This window comes from Hyla sarda, chromosome 6 (assembly GCF_029499605.1).
Source record: "Hyla sarda isolate aHylSar1 chromosome 6, aHylSar1.hap1, whole genome shotgun sequence".
NCBI classification, from domain to species: Eukaryota; Metazoa; Chordata; class Amphibia; order Anura; family Hylidae; genus Hyla; species Hyla sarda.
Genome location: NC_079194.1, coordinates 238,207,428 through 238,225,990, shown reverse-complemented (window position 1 = coordinate 238,225,990; position 18,563 = coordinate 238,207,428). Strand labels below are relative to the sequence as shown.

Here is an 18,563-nt window from a genome sequence, read left to right as displayed (position 1 = left end):
TGATGGCATTGGTATTCCCCAATTTTTAGTGCATTATAATTAAAAGTTAAGTATTAGTGTTTTATTCGGTGACCTCTAAGCATTACATAATCAACAGATCAACACAGAATGAAAAAATTTTTTAAATTCTTAAATTAATATTTTAATGACAATCCAAATCCAACAACTTTGCCATTCTAAGATTGTATTTACATGCAAGTAGTTTTTTCGAAGTCACGAAAGAAAAATATTTCAGGATTTCATAGAATTCAATGACTTAAAATTAAAAACTAATACAAGTTTCCTTCAGAGAATGAGCTTTTTATTTTATTCTATTTTTCAAACAAATTCAAATGTTTAGAACAGATTTCCATTGGCAGCAGATTGAGCTTCTAAACCCACATTCCCTCAGAATACACATACACCACAAAACTAAGGAACGGCCTAAGTAATATTCTAATTTAACATCAGTTGGTCAACAGTTCACATAAATAGTGCACATTTTATACAGCCTCTTCGGGTTAGCAGCTATATTTGTGTGACACACCATAATTTAAAAGAAACTTCCACTAGGAATTATGTACAAAGAATATATTCCTTTAATTCATTTCCCACTTCCTCACTTTCTTTCTTATATAGGTTGTCTGAGATTAGAACATACTTTTTTTCTTTCCCAAATAATACAGTGCCACCTTTATCAATGGGGTGTGACTGATATTGCAACTTAGCCCCTGTCAAGTGTATGTGGTTGATCTGCAATACCAGACACAGCCTGTGCAACAGAGTGGTGCTATTTTTTTGGAAAAAATAGTTTTTCTAATGTCATACCACCCTTTCATTAAGTGTGAAGGTGCAACTACCCCTAAATTTTGTTCGGAACGTTTTGTTCATTTGTAAACCGCATTGCATCTGTAAGAGCACTCATTTATAGAGGTCCTGATAACTGAACCTTTTCATTTACTATATGCAAAGAATTATTCTTGCCCTGCAAAGTGCCTTTTTTAAATTTTTATTTAACTGCATATGACTAGGAGATAAGAAACTGCTCAGCTTGGTCTTTACTAAAGGGGTACTCCCGTGGAAAACTTTTTTTTAGATCAACTGGTGCCAGAAAGTTAAACAGATTTGTAAATTGCTTCTATTAAAACATCTTAATCCTTCCAGTACTTTTTAGGGGCTGAATACTACAGAGGAAATATTTTTCTTTTTGTATTTCTCTTATGTCACGCCCACAGTGCTCTCTGCTGACCTCTGCTGTCCATTTTAGGAACTGTCCAGAGTAGGAGAAAATCCCCATAGGAAACATATGCTGCTCTGGGCAGCTCCTAAAATGGACAGCAGAGGTCAGCAGAGAGCACTGGTTGTGATGTAAGAGAAATACATAAAGAAAAAAAATTTCCATCTTTTTAATAGAAGTAATCTACAAATCTGTTTAACTTTCTGGCACCAGTTAAAAAAAATAAAAAAATACGTTTTCCACGGCAGTATCCCTTTAAGAACAAATATTTCCTGATGGAGAATATTATTCTGCCAAGGTTCTTGGTTGCTGTTCACAGTGCAATGAGTAAATGATGAAGACAAAATGAGTTGGCGCCAATTTTAAGGGGTTGTCTGAAACTAGCATACAGATCTTATCTATGGGATGTGTCTGCTATCCAAGCTCTGGCTCATTTATTTGTATGTGGGAAACGCAGACACAGATTACAGTGATGGCATTTCTGAAAAAAATAAAATAAATACATTTTTGCGAAACTCAGATCTTTAAAGGCCATTTGTCTGCTATAAATCGTGCTCAGAGCTGCAGTCACGGATACTTAGCTGAAAGATAATACAAGCGAGGTCTATTAGCTGATGGCTGTTTACAAAGTCATAAAATCATGTTTTCCTTCTAAGCTCAGTAGAGTTATAGAGGCAATTATGATCCACAGCATACATGTCTCCTTCCTCTCCCATCCTTTCCTACCCTGCATGATTGATGTACAGGGCTCAATTATGGATGCCAAACCATGTCCACCAATCATGTAAGGCAGACAGGGTTGGGGGAGGAAGGAGGCATGACTGCTGCAGCCCAGCACAGTCTCTGACATTTAAGCTTAGAAGGTAAAACATGATTTTACAGTTAAACAGTCATTAGCTAAGAGACAGGTATAACTACCATTCATGTCTACAGCTCTCGAGATAATCCAGAGCAGGCAAGGTAGCTGGACACAAGATAGCTGTTGGCCAAACAATCTCTCCCGTTAAATAAATGCTGGCTGAGCCAAGCATGCATGTGATCTGAATGAGAAAGCAGCTACAGGATAGGTGAATCTTCATTTCTGCCAATCTGAGAGACTGGTCGCTAGGGATACTCAGCCTGACAACCTGATTTCACTGATAGAACTGTAAGCAAAGTCTCCTTGGCAGCCAATCCATTTCAAATGACTCATTCACTCAAAGCACCTTGGTAGTAGCCACACTGCGATTTCCATCTCAGGCGCTTTAATTAACCAGATTTTCCAAAATTATTAATTCATGCAGAAAATCTATTTGATGTTGCCAAAATAATAAAATTCTTAATGATCAATAAAATTAAAGACAATGTCCAGTATTATAAAAAAAAAAAATTGTGTTTTCCCCCATAGGATGTGTCAAGCATTGCTGCTTTGCCTTCAATGCCATTGAACAGCAACAGAAGACACAGCCTTTGTAACAAGGTGTCACTGTTCCTGGGATAGAACATACCCTTTTTCTAACTCTAGGTCCCCGTTTTAAGACAGGAATTTGCTATAAAAGCATTTGTTCAGGAAGCACATTCATATATTCAACAACAGAGGAAGTGCACTTGTAAAAGTGTAAAACGTTACTCTTCCCCGAACATTCAACATTTCTAATAACAAAAAAAAAATTGAGATTTGTCAAATCTGGTGCAAAAGAAAAGCAGAGCAGTTGCCCTTAGCAACAATTGAGACTCCTTCATTCCTTGCACTAGATTTTATAAGCCTCCCCCAATGTCTTCAACTACAAAATGTAGCCTATCTGCTGTGTGAAGTGGTGTAGTTCCTATAAAAGGTCAACATTCTTCTTACGAGTCTGTGTACAACATATGAACACTGGTATCAAGACACCTTATCATGACTATTACGATATGTGGAGAACGAGGCACATAGAGTTTCGTCTTCTATTCAACCCCTCAGTGTATAAACCACTCTGGCAGTGAACATGTTATATACTGTGTCATAGAATATAATATTCTTATACATATATTTAATTATTCTCTCACAACCACCAGTTTTTACACATAAGGCACTGGAACATAGTAAACTCTCCAATGTCCAACAGGGAACGGGGAGGGAAGTCTAATGCCCAACCTTACAAAAGAATAGTCAAGAGCGAGCCATGTCTAGCCAATATCCATTATTGAAATATTTTCAAGAAAAACAAACTTGCCCAGTTGCCCTTAAAAACAAGATATGTGACCATCCTTACTCCTGGATATGGTTTATTGTGGAGTCTCATGTATATCTTCTGGCACGTTGGCAACTTGGGAAGAAGAATCAGTATTCAGCCACTTATTAAAATGAAATATTCTACTCTATTTCCATGTCCCGTCTCAGCCACTGATTAGCTTAGCGGGAGTGTGACATCACGTCCCCAAACCCAGATGCGCGTGAGAGTGAGGTGTGGAGCTCCGTTATACTGGCGATGGTACGGAAGCAAGGAAGGTAAGAGATAGTTTTTTTTTTTTGCTTAACCCTTCCCTGATCAGGTTTAAAAAAATAAAAAAACAAACAAACAAATGAAGGAACTTTCTGTTTACTGTTTTATTATTGACCCCAATGTATAGTTGTTTGCAGCAACCTCCCTTAAAGGGGTACTCCGGTGGAAGAAAGTTAAACAGATTTGTAAATTATTTCCATTAAAACATCTTAATCCATCCAGTACTTATTAGCTTCTGAATACTACAGAGGAAATTATTTTCTTTTTGGAACACAGAGCTCTCTTCTGACATCACGAGCACAGTGCTCTATGATGACATCTGTCCATTTTAGGAACTGACCAGAGCAGCATATGTTTGCTATGGGGATTTTCTCCTACTCTGGACAGTTCTTAAAATGGAGATTTCAGCAGAGAGCACTGTGCTCGTATTGTCAGCAGAGAGCTCTGTGTTCCAAAAAGAAAAGAATTTCCTCTGTAGTATTCAGCAACTAATAAGTATTGTAAGTACAGGAAGGATTAAAATGTTTTCATAGACGTAATTTACAAATCTGTAACTGTCTGCCACCAGTTGATTTAAAAAAAAAAATAAGTTTTACACTGGAGTACCCCTTTAAAGGGGTACTCCACTGCCCCAGAGGCTTTCCTTGAGGGGGTGTGGTGTGAAGTCACGAGCGGTGTTGCTGTGACACCATACCCCGCACTCAGTGTTGGGAACAAAATGTTCCGAATGCTGATGCAGTGGAGTACCCCTTTAAGGCAGACAGAATTTTATTACTTAATTCTATGTTGGGAATTTGGAGCTTTGTAGTAGAATAAAAACCTCCCTCACCACTAGAAAGATACAATAAATTAATCATTATATTACCATGTCCTTCACAAGGTCCAACATTTTGTAAACTTTTTGTGTTGCAATTGTTTGCATAACTGTATAAATTTAAGTAATACAAATTAATTAAAACTAAAAATGTTTTTACCTTTTTAACGATTTGTTTTGGCAAAGTGGGAACTCGAAATATTGTGTAGCCTGTCCTTCCCAATGAAAAATGGAATTTGTGAAAATTCATGGAAGTGGAAAAAAAAAAAAAACATTTAGGGCTAACTTTAGGTCACTGGGTGTAGGATTAGATTTTAAGAAGTAGCTGAACATTGATGCTGCACTTATCAAATACCATGGGTGTTGTGTTGGATTCTGCCTTGGCTAGAGCATTTAGATACATGGCTAGTGAACTATATCCTTGCCCTGGCTGAAGGTAGACCTAGCTATGACCTATTGATGCCATTTTCAGTTTTATTGTCTCAATATTAAACCTCTATTTCAGGAAGCCTCAGTTCTATACTAATAAGCGTTAGCCTGAAACCATTGTATAAAAGTTTAAATGCAGCTTTACATATAGCATATTATAAGCCTGTAGGCTGTTCAAGTACTAGGTTGAGTTTGTAATCTTATTAGAAGATACTGTAACTCTTTCTTAGATCAGGCCTCCTCCATGATACAAATAAGACTATCTCCATTGCATACAGATCGTAAGACAAAACATTATGGTCCATTGAATGGTTACTGTGAAACATACAGTACAATCAGAAGCATCCGAGATCAAGCCTCTTTCGGATGCAGATGTTTAGGTGTCAACAATTGAGTCCCAAATTATAGAACACTTATGCTTCTGTCCGTGAACACCCCTAAAACCAATGGGAATGCCCTATTCACTTCAAATTAGAGGTAACTCCACCCCTTGAGGTGGCATTCATGAGACAGACATGCAAACATTTGGGACTGTTGGCAAGCATACAGATAAAGTTGTGGACCCACAGAGAACAACCCCATCAAGGGTTATTCTTTGGCAAAAATATACCTATATTTGTAAGATGGTACCAAAAGAAAAAATACCCAACCCCCCCAAAAAAATAAAAAAAATAAAAATAAAAAAAAAGATAAAAAATTAAATATATTACAGTTCGATGAAAAGAAAAGGAGCCTACACACCATGGTGTATGTCTCCAAAATATGATGAGCCCTTGTAACATTTCTAGATGACGTTCCAGCAGCAACTAAAATGACAAAGTACAAATATGTTCCACAGACCTTGAAACATAACAAAAAATAAAAATCTGATTATAAAACCGGGAGAAGGCTATGGGGCCTAGAGGTGTCGATAGCTGTCAGATGTCTGCAGTCACTAGAAGCAGCAACTACAAAAGTTAGTTCTGTCAGGACTGTTGTAGTATAAGCATTTCAGGAAACCGGTCAGGAAGTTTTGTTTGCTTTTTGTTTTCTGTTTTTCTCACAAACTCAGAGATTCTACTTCTTTCCTTTGTTGCAGTTGTTTGTGGTGACGTTGAATAAGCCCATAATTTCCAGCATGGCTTGTCTGATGTTTTGTCCAAAGCGGTGAGAGTCCTGAAATGAAATAACCAGAATTTTTTTTTATTTTTATTATTATACATTCTGGTATATGGTATCTTAATTTGCCATGTAGGAAACTGCAATCGATTGTTCCCTGTTGTGTGCTATTTATGGTAGGAGTAAAACTGACTATAGTGCTTTTTTGTTTTTTCAACTATGATTTATTTAAAAAAATTACTATTAAACATTTTTTCGACAGTATAGAAAAAATTAAGTACATAAAACAATAAACAAATGCCATTACATGTTAACAAGACCAAGTTTAGTATGTTAGTCTGTAGAAATCCTGCTGTTAAAAGGGTACTCCACCCCTAGACATCTTATCCCCTATCCAAAGGATAGAGGATAAGATATCTGATTGCGGGGGTCCCGCCGCTGGGGACCCCCGCAATATAGCATGCGGCACCCACCTGTTTCTGCTCCGGAAGTGCTGGAGGGTCTGGGTCCCGACCACGGGAATGGAAGATCGTGATGTCATGACTCCGCCCCTGTATGACATCACACCCCGCCCCCTCAATGCAAGTCTAAGGGAGGAGGCGTGACGGCCCGTGGGAATTTCGGTCCCGTGGCATCAGCAGGCATCCCGTGCCAATGCCCAGGGGGGTCCTGAGACCTCCCCATGTCGGTGATCTACGCAAATCACCGATCATTTCAGATCGGCAATCTGCAGCGATTCCAGGCTGATCGGGTCTCTGATGACCCAATAGCCCAGAAAATAGGGATGATTGGAGCCTGACAGCCCCGATCATCCTAAAGGATAGGAGTGAGGTGCCACCTCCTCCTATCCCCTGCCATTGGTCGGTTAGGACTGACCGACCAATGGCAGTTGGGGGCAGGAGGGGGGGTTAAAGTTGGCAGAGTGTCCCGGAGCGGCGAGGAACCGGCGACCGCGGCAGCAGTAAGGAGGTGGCGGCAGAGGCAGCAGTGAAGATCAGTGGTAAGTGATCTTCACTGCTGCCTTCTAGGAGTTGCCAAACTATAACTCCCAGCATGCCCAGACAGCGTAAGGCTGTGCAGTGGTCTCCAAACTGTAGCCCTGCCAGATGCTGCAAAACTACAACTCCCAGCATGCCCAGACAGTCCAGGCATGCTGGGAGTTGTAGTTCTGTAACATCTGGTCCTTCAGATGTTGCAGACCTACAACTCCCAGCATGTCTGGGAATGCTGGGAGTTGAAGTTTTGCAACATCTGGAGGGCCACAGTTTGTACACCACTACACAGTGGTCTCCAAACTGGTCTCCTCCAGTTGTTGCATTACTACAACTCCCAACATGTCCTTTGGCTGTCTGGGAGTTGTAGTTTTGCAACAGCTGGAGGCACACTGGTTGGGAAACACTGAGTTAGGTAACAATCTCAGTGTTTTGCAACCAGTGTGCCTCCAGCTGTTGCATAACTACAACCCCCAGCATGACCGGACAGCCAAAGGGCATGCTGGGAGTGTTCGTAATATGCCTCCAGCTGTTGCATAACTACTAGTCCCAGCATGCCCTTCAGCTGTCACTGCATGCGAAACACAGAGTTTGTTACCTAACTCAGTGTTTCGCAACCAGTATGCATCCAGCTATTGCAAACTACAACTCCAAGCATGCAATGATAGACCATACATGCTGAAAGTTCTACTTTTGCAACAGCTGGAGGCACACTGGTTGCAAAACACTGAGTTAAGTAACAAACTGTGCTTTGCAACCAGTGTGCCTCCAGCTGTTGCATAACTACAACCCCTAACATGCACAGACAGCCAAAGGGCATGCTGGGAGTTGTAGTTTTGCAACAGCTGGAGGTTTGCCATCCCCCCATGTGAATGTACAGGGTACAATTGCCATCCCCCCCCCCCCCCATGTGAATGTACAGGCAGGGGTTTACAGCGAGTTTTTCACTGCAAATTTGAGATGCACTACATATACCCTTACACAGTCCCCCCCCCCCCCCCCAAAAAAAAAGAAATAAAAATGTCTCATGCAACACTGTTTCCAAAACGGAGCCTCCCACTGTTGCAAAACAACTCCCAGTATTGCTGGACAGACAGCTGCAACAGCTGGAGGCACCCTGTTTGGGAAACACTGCCGTAGGGTCATTTTGGTATTGGAGGTAAGTCTAATTCTATGCAAATCTCTTATTTAGGCCTCAAATGCCTATGGCACTCTCTCACTTTAGAGCCCTGTCATAATTCAAGGCAACAGTTTAGAGCCACATATGGGGTATTTCTGTACTCAGGAGCAATTGCCTAACAAATTTTGGGGGGCTTTTTCTCCTTTTACCCCTTATGAAAAGGTAAAGTTGGGGTCTACTCAATCATGTTATTAAAACTTTTTTTTACACTAATGTGGTGTCCCGGTACCGTATTTTATACGTTACCTTTGCAGAGGTCCCTAGGACGTCGGGGTCCCTCTTCTGTATATCTATACTTGTCACCCCTCAGTTAGTCAATGACTATATAGAAGTTCATAGAAGTATAAGTATAGATATATGTATATATGTAATTGCCGACCTGTTCAAGCATGGCAGGACCTGCGGGTCACATGATTAGATTAGAACTCTATGGTTTTGCTATAGGACCTTTGGAGGTTCCCATGACGTGTTCACCCACGGTGCACTGTAACGGTGAGTGACAGTTATGGACCAATCCAAAATGGCCAGCCCCTGCCCATATAAGGGACCTGAGCCATCTTGATCCCTCTCTTGGGTTGCTGACTATGGAAGAGGTAGGACCTCCGCAGCTTACAAGACGATTTACTAGGCCAAAGCCTTGCGGCCTCGGCCTCTAACATAGACACAGACTAAACAATTCCCCGCTACTCACCACAAGATCATTGGACCAAATGCACCCTTATATCCAGCGGATCTCTGCTATACAATCCCTAAGAAGCTAAATTGAGCTTAACTGATCCCAACCAACTGTCAATTGCTGCTCAAGCTATATGCATAGAGACTCTTATCTGGACTGTTACTATTATTACATGTACAGAAATTCTTCAGTAAAAGTTCCTGCAAGTTTTCAGTTAACAGTGGTTGTGGACAATCCTTTATTTCTGCATCACCTATTGCTCTTCGGAAGGGTGACTATAGGCCTGTCAAGAATTACAGAATTTAACCCTCACCCCACCCTGGCATCACGAGTGACAAGGGTTAACAGCGCTCTTAACTATCCTGAACAGCAACACCCTAGATACCCTTCACCCCCACAAGGCTTGATCCCAAATCCGCCACCTCACTAACATGCTGGTGTTGCCGCATACTTTTCATTTTCACAAGAGGTAAAAGGAAAAAAAGACCCCCAAAATTTGTAACCCAATTTCTCCTGAGTACTGATTTCTCCTGAATACCCCATGTCTGGGCGTAAAATGCTCTGCAGGTGCACAACAAGGCTCAGGAGTGAGAGCGCCATGCACATTTGAGTAGGGATCGACCGATTATCGGTATAGCCGATATTATCGGCCGATAATCACGATTTTGGGCATTATCGGTATCGGCAATTACCTTGCAGATAAGCCGATAATGCCCCACCCCCCGCACCGCCCCCACCGCACCGCGACCGCCACCCCCCGACCAGCCGCACCACACCGCGTTGCACCCCCCACCGTGATGCTGGGTGGTATACCGGTATGGATTTTTGCCCATACCGCTATACCGGTCGGGCCCCTCCCCCACCCTCCGAGTCAATAAAAAAATTAAACTTACCCGTAATGGGAGTGGTCCGGGCCATCCATCCTTCCTTCCTGTAGTGTCCGGGGGCGTTCCGGGTGAAGAGTGAACCGGTCCGGGCTGTCCTTCTCCGGCGGTCCTCTTCTCCACTCCGGGCAGGCTCCGGCCTAGTACACTGCATAGACGCCGCTACGCCGTGACATCAGGTGCGTCGCTGCGCACGGGCGTCACTGCGCAGCGGCGTCTATGCAGTACTAGGCCGGAGCCTGCCCGGGGTGGAGAAGATGACCGCCGGAGAAGATGACCGCCGGAGAAGAAGGACAGCCCGGACCGGTTCACTCTTCACCCGGAACGCCCCCGGACACTACAGGAAGGAAGGAAGGAAGGAAGGAAGGATGGCCCGGACCACCCTGACAGGTAGGGGGAGAGAAGCGGGTGGCGGCGGCGGCCTATGGCCCCGCAAAAGCCACTGCAGATCATTGATTTAAAGTGCCCACTTTAAATCAATGAACTGCAGCGGTGTCGCAGGGGGTTAAATAGCCGATAACTTATACCGGAATATCGGTATAAGTTATCGGCTATCGGCCCTAACCTGCACCGATTATCGGTATCGGCCCTAAAAAAACGATATCGGTCGATCCCTACATTTGAGGTGATTTACACAGAGGTGGCTGATCGTTACAGCGGTTCTGACATAAGCGCAAAAAAAACTAAATAAATAAATAAACTACATGTGACCCTAGTTTGGAAACTACACCCCTCCTGGAACATAACAAGGGGTATAGTGAGCCTGAAAACCCCACAGGTGTTTGAAGAATTTTCTTTAAAGTTGGACGTTAAAATGAAAAATGTGTATTTTTTCACTAAAATGCTGGTGTTATCCCAAATTTTTCATTTTCACAAGGGGTAATAGGAAAAAAGCCCTCCAAAATTTGTAACCACATTTCTTCTAAGTATATATATACCAAATGTGTGTATGTGAAGTGCTCTGCGGGCGAACTACAATGCTCAGAAGAGAAGGAGCTCCATTGGGCTTTTCGAGAGAGAATGTGTCTGGAATTGAAGGCCGTGTGCGTTTGTTTACAAAGCTCCCATGGTGCCAGAATAGTGGACCTGTTTCTGAAAAAGTGTGCCATGTGGGGCTTTTTTTTTTTGCTGTTCTGGCACCACAGGGGCTTCTTAAATGTGACATGCCCCCCCAAAAACCATTTAAGAAAAATTTGCTTTCAAAAGGCCAAATGTGGCTCCTTCTCTTCTGATCATTATAGTGCACCCGTAGAGCACCTGACGTCCACACATGGAGTATTTTCATACTCAGGAGAAAATGCCCCCCAAAAGTTGCAACCCCATTTCTTCTATTACCTCTTGTAAAAATGGTTAATTTGGTGAAAAAAAGCATTTTAGTGAATTATTTTTTCCTCATTTATACATTCGACTTTACCGAAAACTCATCAAACCCTGTGGGGTGTTAAGGCTCACTGTACCCCTTGTTATGTGCCATGAGGGGTGTAGTTTCCAAAATATTTGACCATGTTTTTTTTTGTTTATATTTTTTGCTGTTCTGGCACCATAGGGGCTTCCTAAATGGGACATGTCCCCCAAAAACCATTTCAGCAAAATTCACTTTCCAAAATCCCATTGTCGCTCCTTTGCTTCTGAGCCCTCTAGTGCACCCACAGAGCACTTTAAGTGCACATATGAGGTATTTCCTTACTCGAGAGAAATTGGGTTACACATTTTGGGGGACATTTTCTCCTTTTACCCCTTGTAAAAATTCAAAAACTGGGTCTACAAGAACATGTTAGAAGATATAGAGATTTTGAATTTTTTCCTTCACTTTGCTGCTATTCCTGTGAAACACCTAAAGGATTAACACACTTACTGAATGTCATTTTGGATACTTTGAGGGGTGCAGTTTTTATAATGGGGTAATTTATGAAGTATTTCTAATATGAAGGCCCCTCAAATCTACTTCAAAACTGAACTGGTCCCTGAAAAATTTCGATTTTGAAAATTTAGAAAAATAAAAAAATTGCTGCCGAACTTTGAAGCCCTCTGATGTCTTCCAAAAGTAAAAACATGTCAACTTTATGATGTCAACATAAAAGTAGACTATTTGTGAATCAAAATATAATTTATTTGGAATGTCTATTTCCATTACAAGCAGACAGCTTCAAAGTTAGAATTTCATGAAATTTTGGAATTTTTCACCAAGAAATGATGCAAGTATCGACAAAAATTTGCCATTATGGTAAAGTAATATATGTCACGAAAAAACTGTCTCGGAATCAAATTCATAATAAAAGAATACCAGAGTTATTAATGCTTAAAGGGACAGTGGTCAGATGTGCAAAGAATGCTCTGGTCCTTAAGGTGAAAATGGGCTTGGTCCTTAAGGGGTTAAATAAACTGGTGTCAAAGTTAAACAGATTTGTAAATTACTTCGATGAAAAAATCTTTACCCTTCCAGTTCTTAATAGCAGCCTCCTCCCTGAGCGCCCCCCGTTCCTGCCTGGAGCCCCGTCGGGTGATGTCTACGATCGGAACTTGAAGACGCTAGATGTGCGGTGAGTGCGGGTACTGTATGGCCTCTGGGTCATTATCTCTACATTGAATGGTATTTTCCTTTGTTTTTCCCAGCACCTCCGCACACAGCGCATATCTTAATATTTAAGGACACCTGTCTGGTCGCTATTACATCTGTGAGTTCTGGAGACATAGGATTATTGTTTATCAGAGGTGCCACCTCGAAACCTCTTGTTTTCATAGAAAAATAAATAAACACTGACAAAAATACTGTGTGTGTGGACCCAGGCAAATAAGATCACATAATTGCCAATAAATGGCTACTGTCAGAACCAAAAACCTTTTATATGTTTTTACTGATAAAAAAATTATAGACCTTTTGTAATATGGCTATTTAAAAAAATACTTAAGAAAAGAGATCCTGAAAATCCCACCACTAGGGGCCCCCATACCTACTGGGACACTAAACAGTCCTGCAGCAATATCAGGCTTATGCATGAGTCATTGATAAGAGATAACAAGATCATGGACAAGGCTGCATGAGCAGACACAACAATCACCTCCCACCACCACGAGGGAGGGACATGCCCCCTCCCACCACACACCAATCACCTCCCACCACCACAAGGGAGGGACACGCCCCCTCCCACCACACACCAATCACCTCCCACCACCACAAGGGAGGGACACGTCCCCTCCCACCACACACCAATCACCTCCCACCACCACAAGGGAGGGACACGCCCCCTCCCACCACACACCAATCACCTCCCACCACCACAAGGGAGAGACACGCCCCCTCCCACCACACAACAATCACCTCCCACCACCACAATAGAGTGACACGCCCCCTTGGATTCTACTAGTATAACAACCATTGCTTCCAAATATTGTGACAAAATACACACATTTGTAGAGATGTGTATAATGTGTATGAGGTCAACACAGGCTATAAACAAGTCAATACTACAGGGAACTTCGTATTTTGCCTTATTCTAATTAATCCCATGGCACAGTACGCTGGACTAAAATACTCGCCAACTTATCACACAAAAACATATTGAAAAAAGGCATCAGGGCTTTTTCTAGTTTTTTTTATGAGGCATTTGCCAAAATTACTGAAAGGCAATGAATGAAAGTCAACAAAGTGCCGGTAGCCATTTACAGCATCAGTCAACAAATCCATTATAAATGCTGTCCAAGTTAGGCTGGGTTCACATCATGTTTTTGCCATACTGTTTTCAATCCGTTTTTCTAAAGAAAACCGTATGGCAAAAAAACGGATGGAACAGTATGGGAAAAAGTAAACAGTTTGAGTTTTTAAACCGTGTACTGTTTTGAAAAGTGCTTACAGTTCCGTCCGTTTTTATAAAAAAAAAAAAATTTTGAAAATTTTGTCTATATGGAACTGTATACATGTGCGTTTCCACATTGACTTCCATGTTTAAAAAAAAGTATGCGTTGCTGTACGGTTTTTAAACCGGACACAAAACCATGGTCAACCACGGTTTCGAGTACGGTGGAAAACCGTATTGCAAGCAAACCGTACGCAACCGGATGCATCTGGGTGCATACGGTTTTCAATTATTTGTCTACGTATACGTTTTTCAATACGGTTCCATACGTTCTCAATAATGAAAACGTATACAGGAAATGTACTTGAAAAACGTGGTGTGAACCCACCCTTATAACACTAATACTATCCAAAGGATGGGGGATAAGATGTCAGATCGCCGCGGTCCCGCTGCTGGGGAGCCCCGGGATCCCCGCTGCGGCACAGCGCTATCATTACAGCACAAAGCGAGTTCACTCTGCACGTAATGACTGGCAATACAGGGGCCGGAGCATTGTTATGTCACGGCTCCGTCCCCTCGTGACTTCACGGCCCGCCCCTTTCAATACAAGTCTATGGGAGGGGGCGTGGTGGTCATTACGCCCCCTGCCATAGACTTGCATTAAGGGGACAGGCCGTGGTGTCACGAGGGGCGGAGCCATGACGTCACGCTGCTCTGTCCCCTGTATCGCCCATCATTACGCACAGAGCGAACTCGCTCTGTGCTGTAATGATAGCGGGGTGCCACAGCGGGGATCCCGGGGCTCCCCAGCAGCGGGACCGCGGCGATCTGACATCTTATCCCCTATCCTTTGGATAGGGGATAAGATGTCTTGGGGCGGAGGACCCCTTTAAGGGGACTGTCTGTGCTGCATTTAACAGCATTTTTGAGATATGCTTTACAGCAAGTCCCATGGACATAGTGAAAAGGGTCTGCTCCAGTCCATTGTGTCTACTATGGGAGAGATTTTTGGTCATGCTCTGTGACCTGTGCAGAATTCATTGTGCAAGGTGGGGGTGTTATTGTGCACTGACTATCAATTATTATTGTCATACGCTAAAAATCTACAATTTAAAAAGTATAGCACTTACTGTTTCTGGGCTGGAAAATTTGCTTGATACGTGGAAATTGATCAGATTTTCACCAACAATAATATAGGAAACACCATATCCATCATCAGCAACCTGGAAATGCAACACATCAGTCGATTACTAGGAAGCACTTTTGATGTTTGTGCATGCCACTCACTTCCAACTTGGTAGAAAGACTACTTTAAGTGTTATAATATGTACAAATACACAAAACCTGCTAAAGAAACATAAAATGAATAATACAATCTCAGGGAAGGTCACTTTATTTTTCATAAAACACAAGATCGATAGAATACTGTAGATAGATAGATACTGTTATGGGAGATGTGACTTACAGGTCCAAAACCACCACCACTTGAGACATTTTCTGGGTACTTCTCCAGTTGGAAAAGGTGAACCTGTTGCTGAGGAGTCTGACTTGTTGACAGTCTCCATGGTTCTGACAGAACCTAAAGGGATAAAATAGTGCCACCATTATAGAATGCTATATACTACAACTACAGTATTAAAAATAAAGAGGACCTGTCAGCTCTACTCAAGCCAATTTTAGGTTCAAGTCCATAAACCCCAATAGGGTATATGGAAGACCTAATGGAAGGGAAGGTTTCTTGCTCAAGACCTCCTTCAATCAGCTGAGTAAGTTTGTATCACAATGTGTTGTATGGTCACTCATTTCAACAGGTACAGTCATAGGACATTTCTACTCCACTTGCTTTTGGACAACTCCTTTACGTTTCAAAGAAATATCCTAAGACACTGATTCCTCTCTATAAAGTAGCCTTCACTTTAACAGACCTAGCCAGTCAGCATGTAATACTATGTTTCCCCTGCAGGGGCAGAGTGGTGAAATGTAAGGAAAGTTGAAGCTTGCCCTGGTTATAACAGCTGATCCCCGAGGGTTACTGAAAATCGACATCAGGGCAGAACTGTGGTACTGCCTTCAGGGGCCCAGGATAAATTAAATAAAGGGGCTTGCTGTCAGGTCCTTTTTACAGCTTATGATAAAGGGGTCAGGGGTTTGGATGGAAGGCCCCAAAAGTCCCTATGGCGGTCATAAAAAGGGTTCTTAAGACCACTACTTAACCCCTTAAGAACCACGGGTTTTTCCGTTTTTGCACTTTCATTTTTTCCTCCTCACCTTTTAAAAATCATAACTCTTTCAATTTTGCACCTAAAAATCCATATGAGGGCTTATTTTTTGTGCCACCAATTCTACTTTGCAGTGAGATCAGTCATTTTACCCAAAAATCTATGGCAAAACGGGAAAAAAAAATCATTGTGTGACAAAATTGAAGAAAAAATGCAATTTTTCGGTAAAAATGACACCTTCTCTTTATTCTGTAGGTCCATACGGTTAAAATGATACCCTACTTATATAGGTTTGATTTTGTCGTACTTCTGGAAAAAATCCTAACTACATGCAGGAAAATGTATACGTTTAAAATTGTCATTTTCTGACCCCTATAAAACTTTTTTATTTTTCTGCATACGGGCCGGTATGAGGGCTCATTTTTTGCGACATGATCTGAAGTTTTCATCGGTACCATTTTTGTATTGATCAGACTTTTTGATCGCTTTTTATGACCAAAAATACGCCATTTTGGACTTTGGAATTTTTTTGCGCATACGCCATTGACCGTGCGGTTTAAATAATGATATATTTTTATAGTTCGGACATTTACGCATGTGGCGATACCACATATGTTTATATATTATTTATATGGAATTTGGGAAAAGGGGGGCGATTTAAACTTTTAATAAGGAAGGGGTTAATGTGTGTGTGTGTGTGTTAAACTTTTTTTTACCTTTTTTTCTTTTACACTTTTAGTCCCCTTAGGGGACTTTTAGGAGGAATCATTTGATTCCTCATAAAGATGAATGGGATTACATACAATCCCATTCATCTGTGTGCTCTGCACTCGATTGATAAAGCCTGGTCCTACCAGGCTGTATCATTCAGAGAGCTGGAGCCGACACAGGAGGAGAGGTAAGCCCTCAGGCTACCTCAGTAGTGGATCGCTCCCCCGCGATCGTGCTGCGGGGGAGCGATCCACCCCACTGGACCACCAGGGACTGGATACAGGCACCTTTAGACACCGCTGTCAGCTTTGACAGCGGCGATCTAAAGGGTTAATAGCCGGCTGCGGCAATCGCCGCATGTCGGCTATTAACACCGGCCCCCAGCTACAAGAATCAGCTGGGGGCCGGCCGGTATGACGCGGACTCGAGTCAGGAGCCCGCGTCATACCTCGGTAACGGCCATTGGACGTGTATACACGTCCATGGTCGTTAAGGGGTTAAGATAGACATATTACTTACAATAAATAATAAGAAACTCTGAAAGCATATGCCAGATTCTTACTTCTTTAAGGAAACCTGAATCCACTGCCAGGTATTTTGAAACAACATAAAGACAGAAGAGATGACGATCGATTCCAGCCCCAGTCATGGCTAAACGGTACATCTGCTGATGTTTTTCTGCTGCGATCTTGAATAACTTTACTCTGCTTTCATTCTGTAATACAAAGACATGTCATGATTGTATCAGGTTCTTCAATATAATCAATAGGGTTGTTATAATCCTGACGGTAACTTTCCAAGCATGGGCATATAACCTTCAACAAAAGTAAATTCCATGCCTCCAGGGCTCTCTGGTGTTGCAGACCTCCACTTATATGGGGTACGGTTGATATATCAGACACAGCCATCAGACGAGATAAAAAGCACATGTGCATGTAAGAAATAATATATTTAGGTTATCAAAATTGGAAAATGCAGTGAAATACTTACATCTTCTTTGGGATTGGTCATGGCCAAGACAAATTCACTGGACTCAATAGTACATGAGCGCACTGTCTCCGTCCTTCCTTCCCTGAACAATCGTGTCATGGAGGCCTCATATGTCAGACAGAACTTGCCTTTATCCTAAAGTAAGTAATGGATGAAACATAGCATCAGTCCTACAGACCAAGGCCCCACACTGTCGTTTCTTATAGTTAGGATCTTAATTTAATGCATGTATATATGTCACATGAGAGTTTGCATGTGTGTGAGTAGAGGCACAACTTACCCGGAAGTGTGCCAGCTGAAGAGCCAGTTGAACAAAGGCGTCAGGGCTTGTTCTAGTTTTTTTGATGAGGCCTTTGCCAAAATTATCGAAAGGGAATGAATGAAAGTCAACGTCATCTGCAAGGGCTTTGGCAACAGTCAAGGAGCTCTCAATCACATTTTGGCACTGTAACAGTAAACATGAACATAAGTGTGAGCCAAGGAACATCACTGACAACGTATTCCGACATGACACTTAACACAAAGAGGTTCTTAAAGAACAAAAAAGATCGACCGTTGTTTCTCAGCACAAATCTGTGTTCTTCACCACAGTAACAATCAAATAGTTTACTAGAAATTGGCAAAGTGCCCAATTATTGGGAAATACGTACTACTTTTAGACTGTAATAACCAAAACAGAGGGAATCCAGACCTCAAGGTGTAAACTTATTAAAATGTAACCTTCCAATTATAGAAATGCGGAAAAATAAGCTGTAGCTGGTTTAAAGGGGTACTCCTGTGGGAAACTTTTATTTTTTTATTTTTATTTTTATCAACTGGTGCCAGAAAGTTAAACAGATTTGTAAATTACTTCTATTAAAAAAATCTTCACCCTTCCAGTACGTTTAAGCAGCTGTATGCTACAGAGGAAATTCTTTTCTTTTTCAATTTCTTTTCTGTCTGTCCACAGTGCTCTCTGCTGACACCTCTGTCCATTTTAGGAACTGTCCAGAGCAGCATATGTTTGCTATGGGAATTTTCTCCTGCTCTGGACAGTTCCTGATACGGTCAACAGGTGTCAGCAGAGAGCACTGTGGAGAAGACAAAAAAGAAATTAAA

The 18,563-nt window shown here is 41.9% G+C and overlaps 1 protein-coding gene across 3 annotated transcripts in view; it reads right to left on the bottom strand.

Moving 5' to 3' along the window:
• Positions 1-504: 504 nt before the first annotated feature.
• Positions 505-18,563, bottom strand: part of CPT1A (carnitine palmitoyltransferase 1A) — a 75,117-nt gene continuing 57,058 nt past the window's right edge. For all 3 annotated transcript variants that reach the window (XM_056526723.1, XM_056526725.1, XM_056526724.1), the window contains exons 14-19: positions 17,746-17,910; positions 17,466-17,600; positions 17,038-17,190; positions 15,011-15,124; positions 14,676-14,768; positions 505-6,076 (exon numbers count right to left, since the gene is read on the bottom strand). In XM_056526723.1, coding sequence (XP_056382698.1) covers positions 5,978-6,076; positions 14,676-14,768; positions 15,011-15,124; positions 17,038-17,190; positions 17,466-17,600; positions 17,746-17,910 — 759 coding nt within the window. In that variant the 3' untranslated portion in view covers positions 505-5,977. The remainder of the gene's footprint in view (positions 6,077-14,675; positions 14,769-15,010; positions 15,125-17,037; positions 17,191-17,465; positions 17,601-17,745; positions 17,911-18,563) is intronic.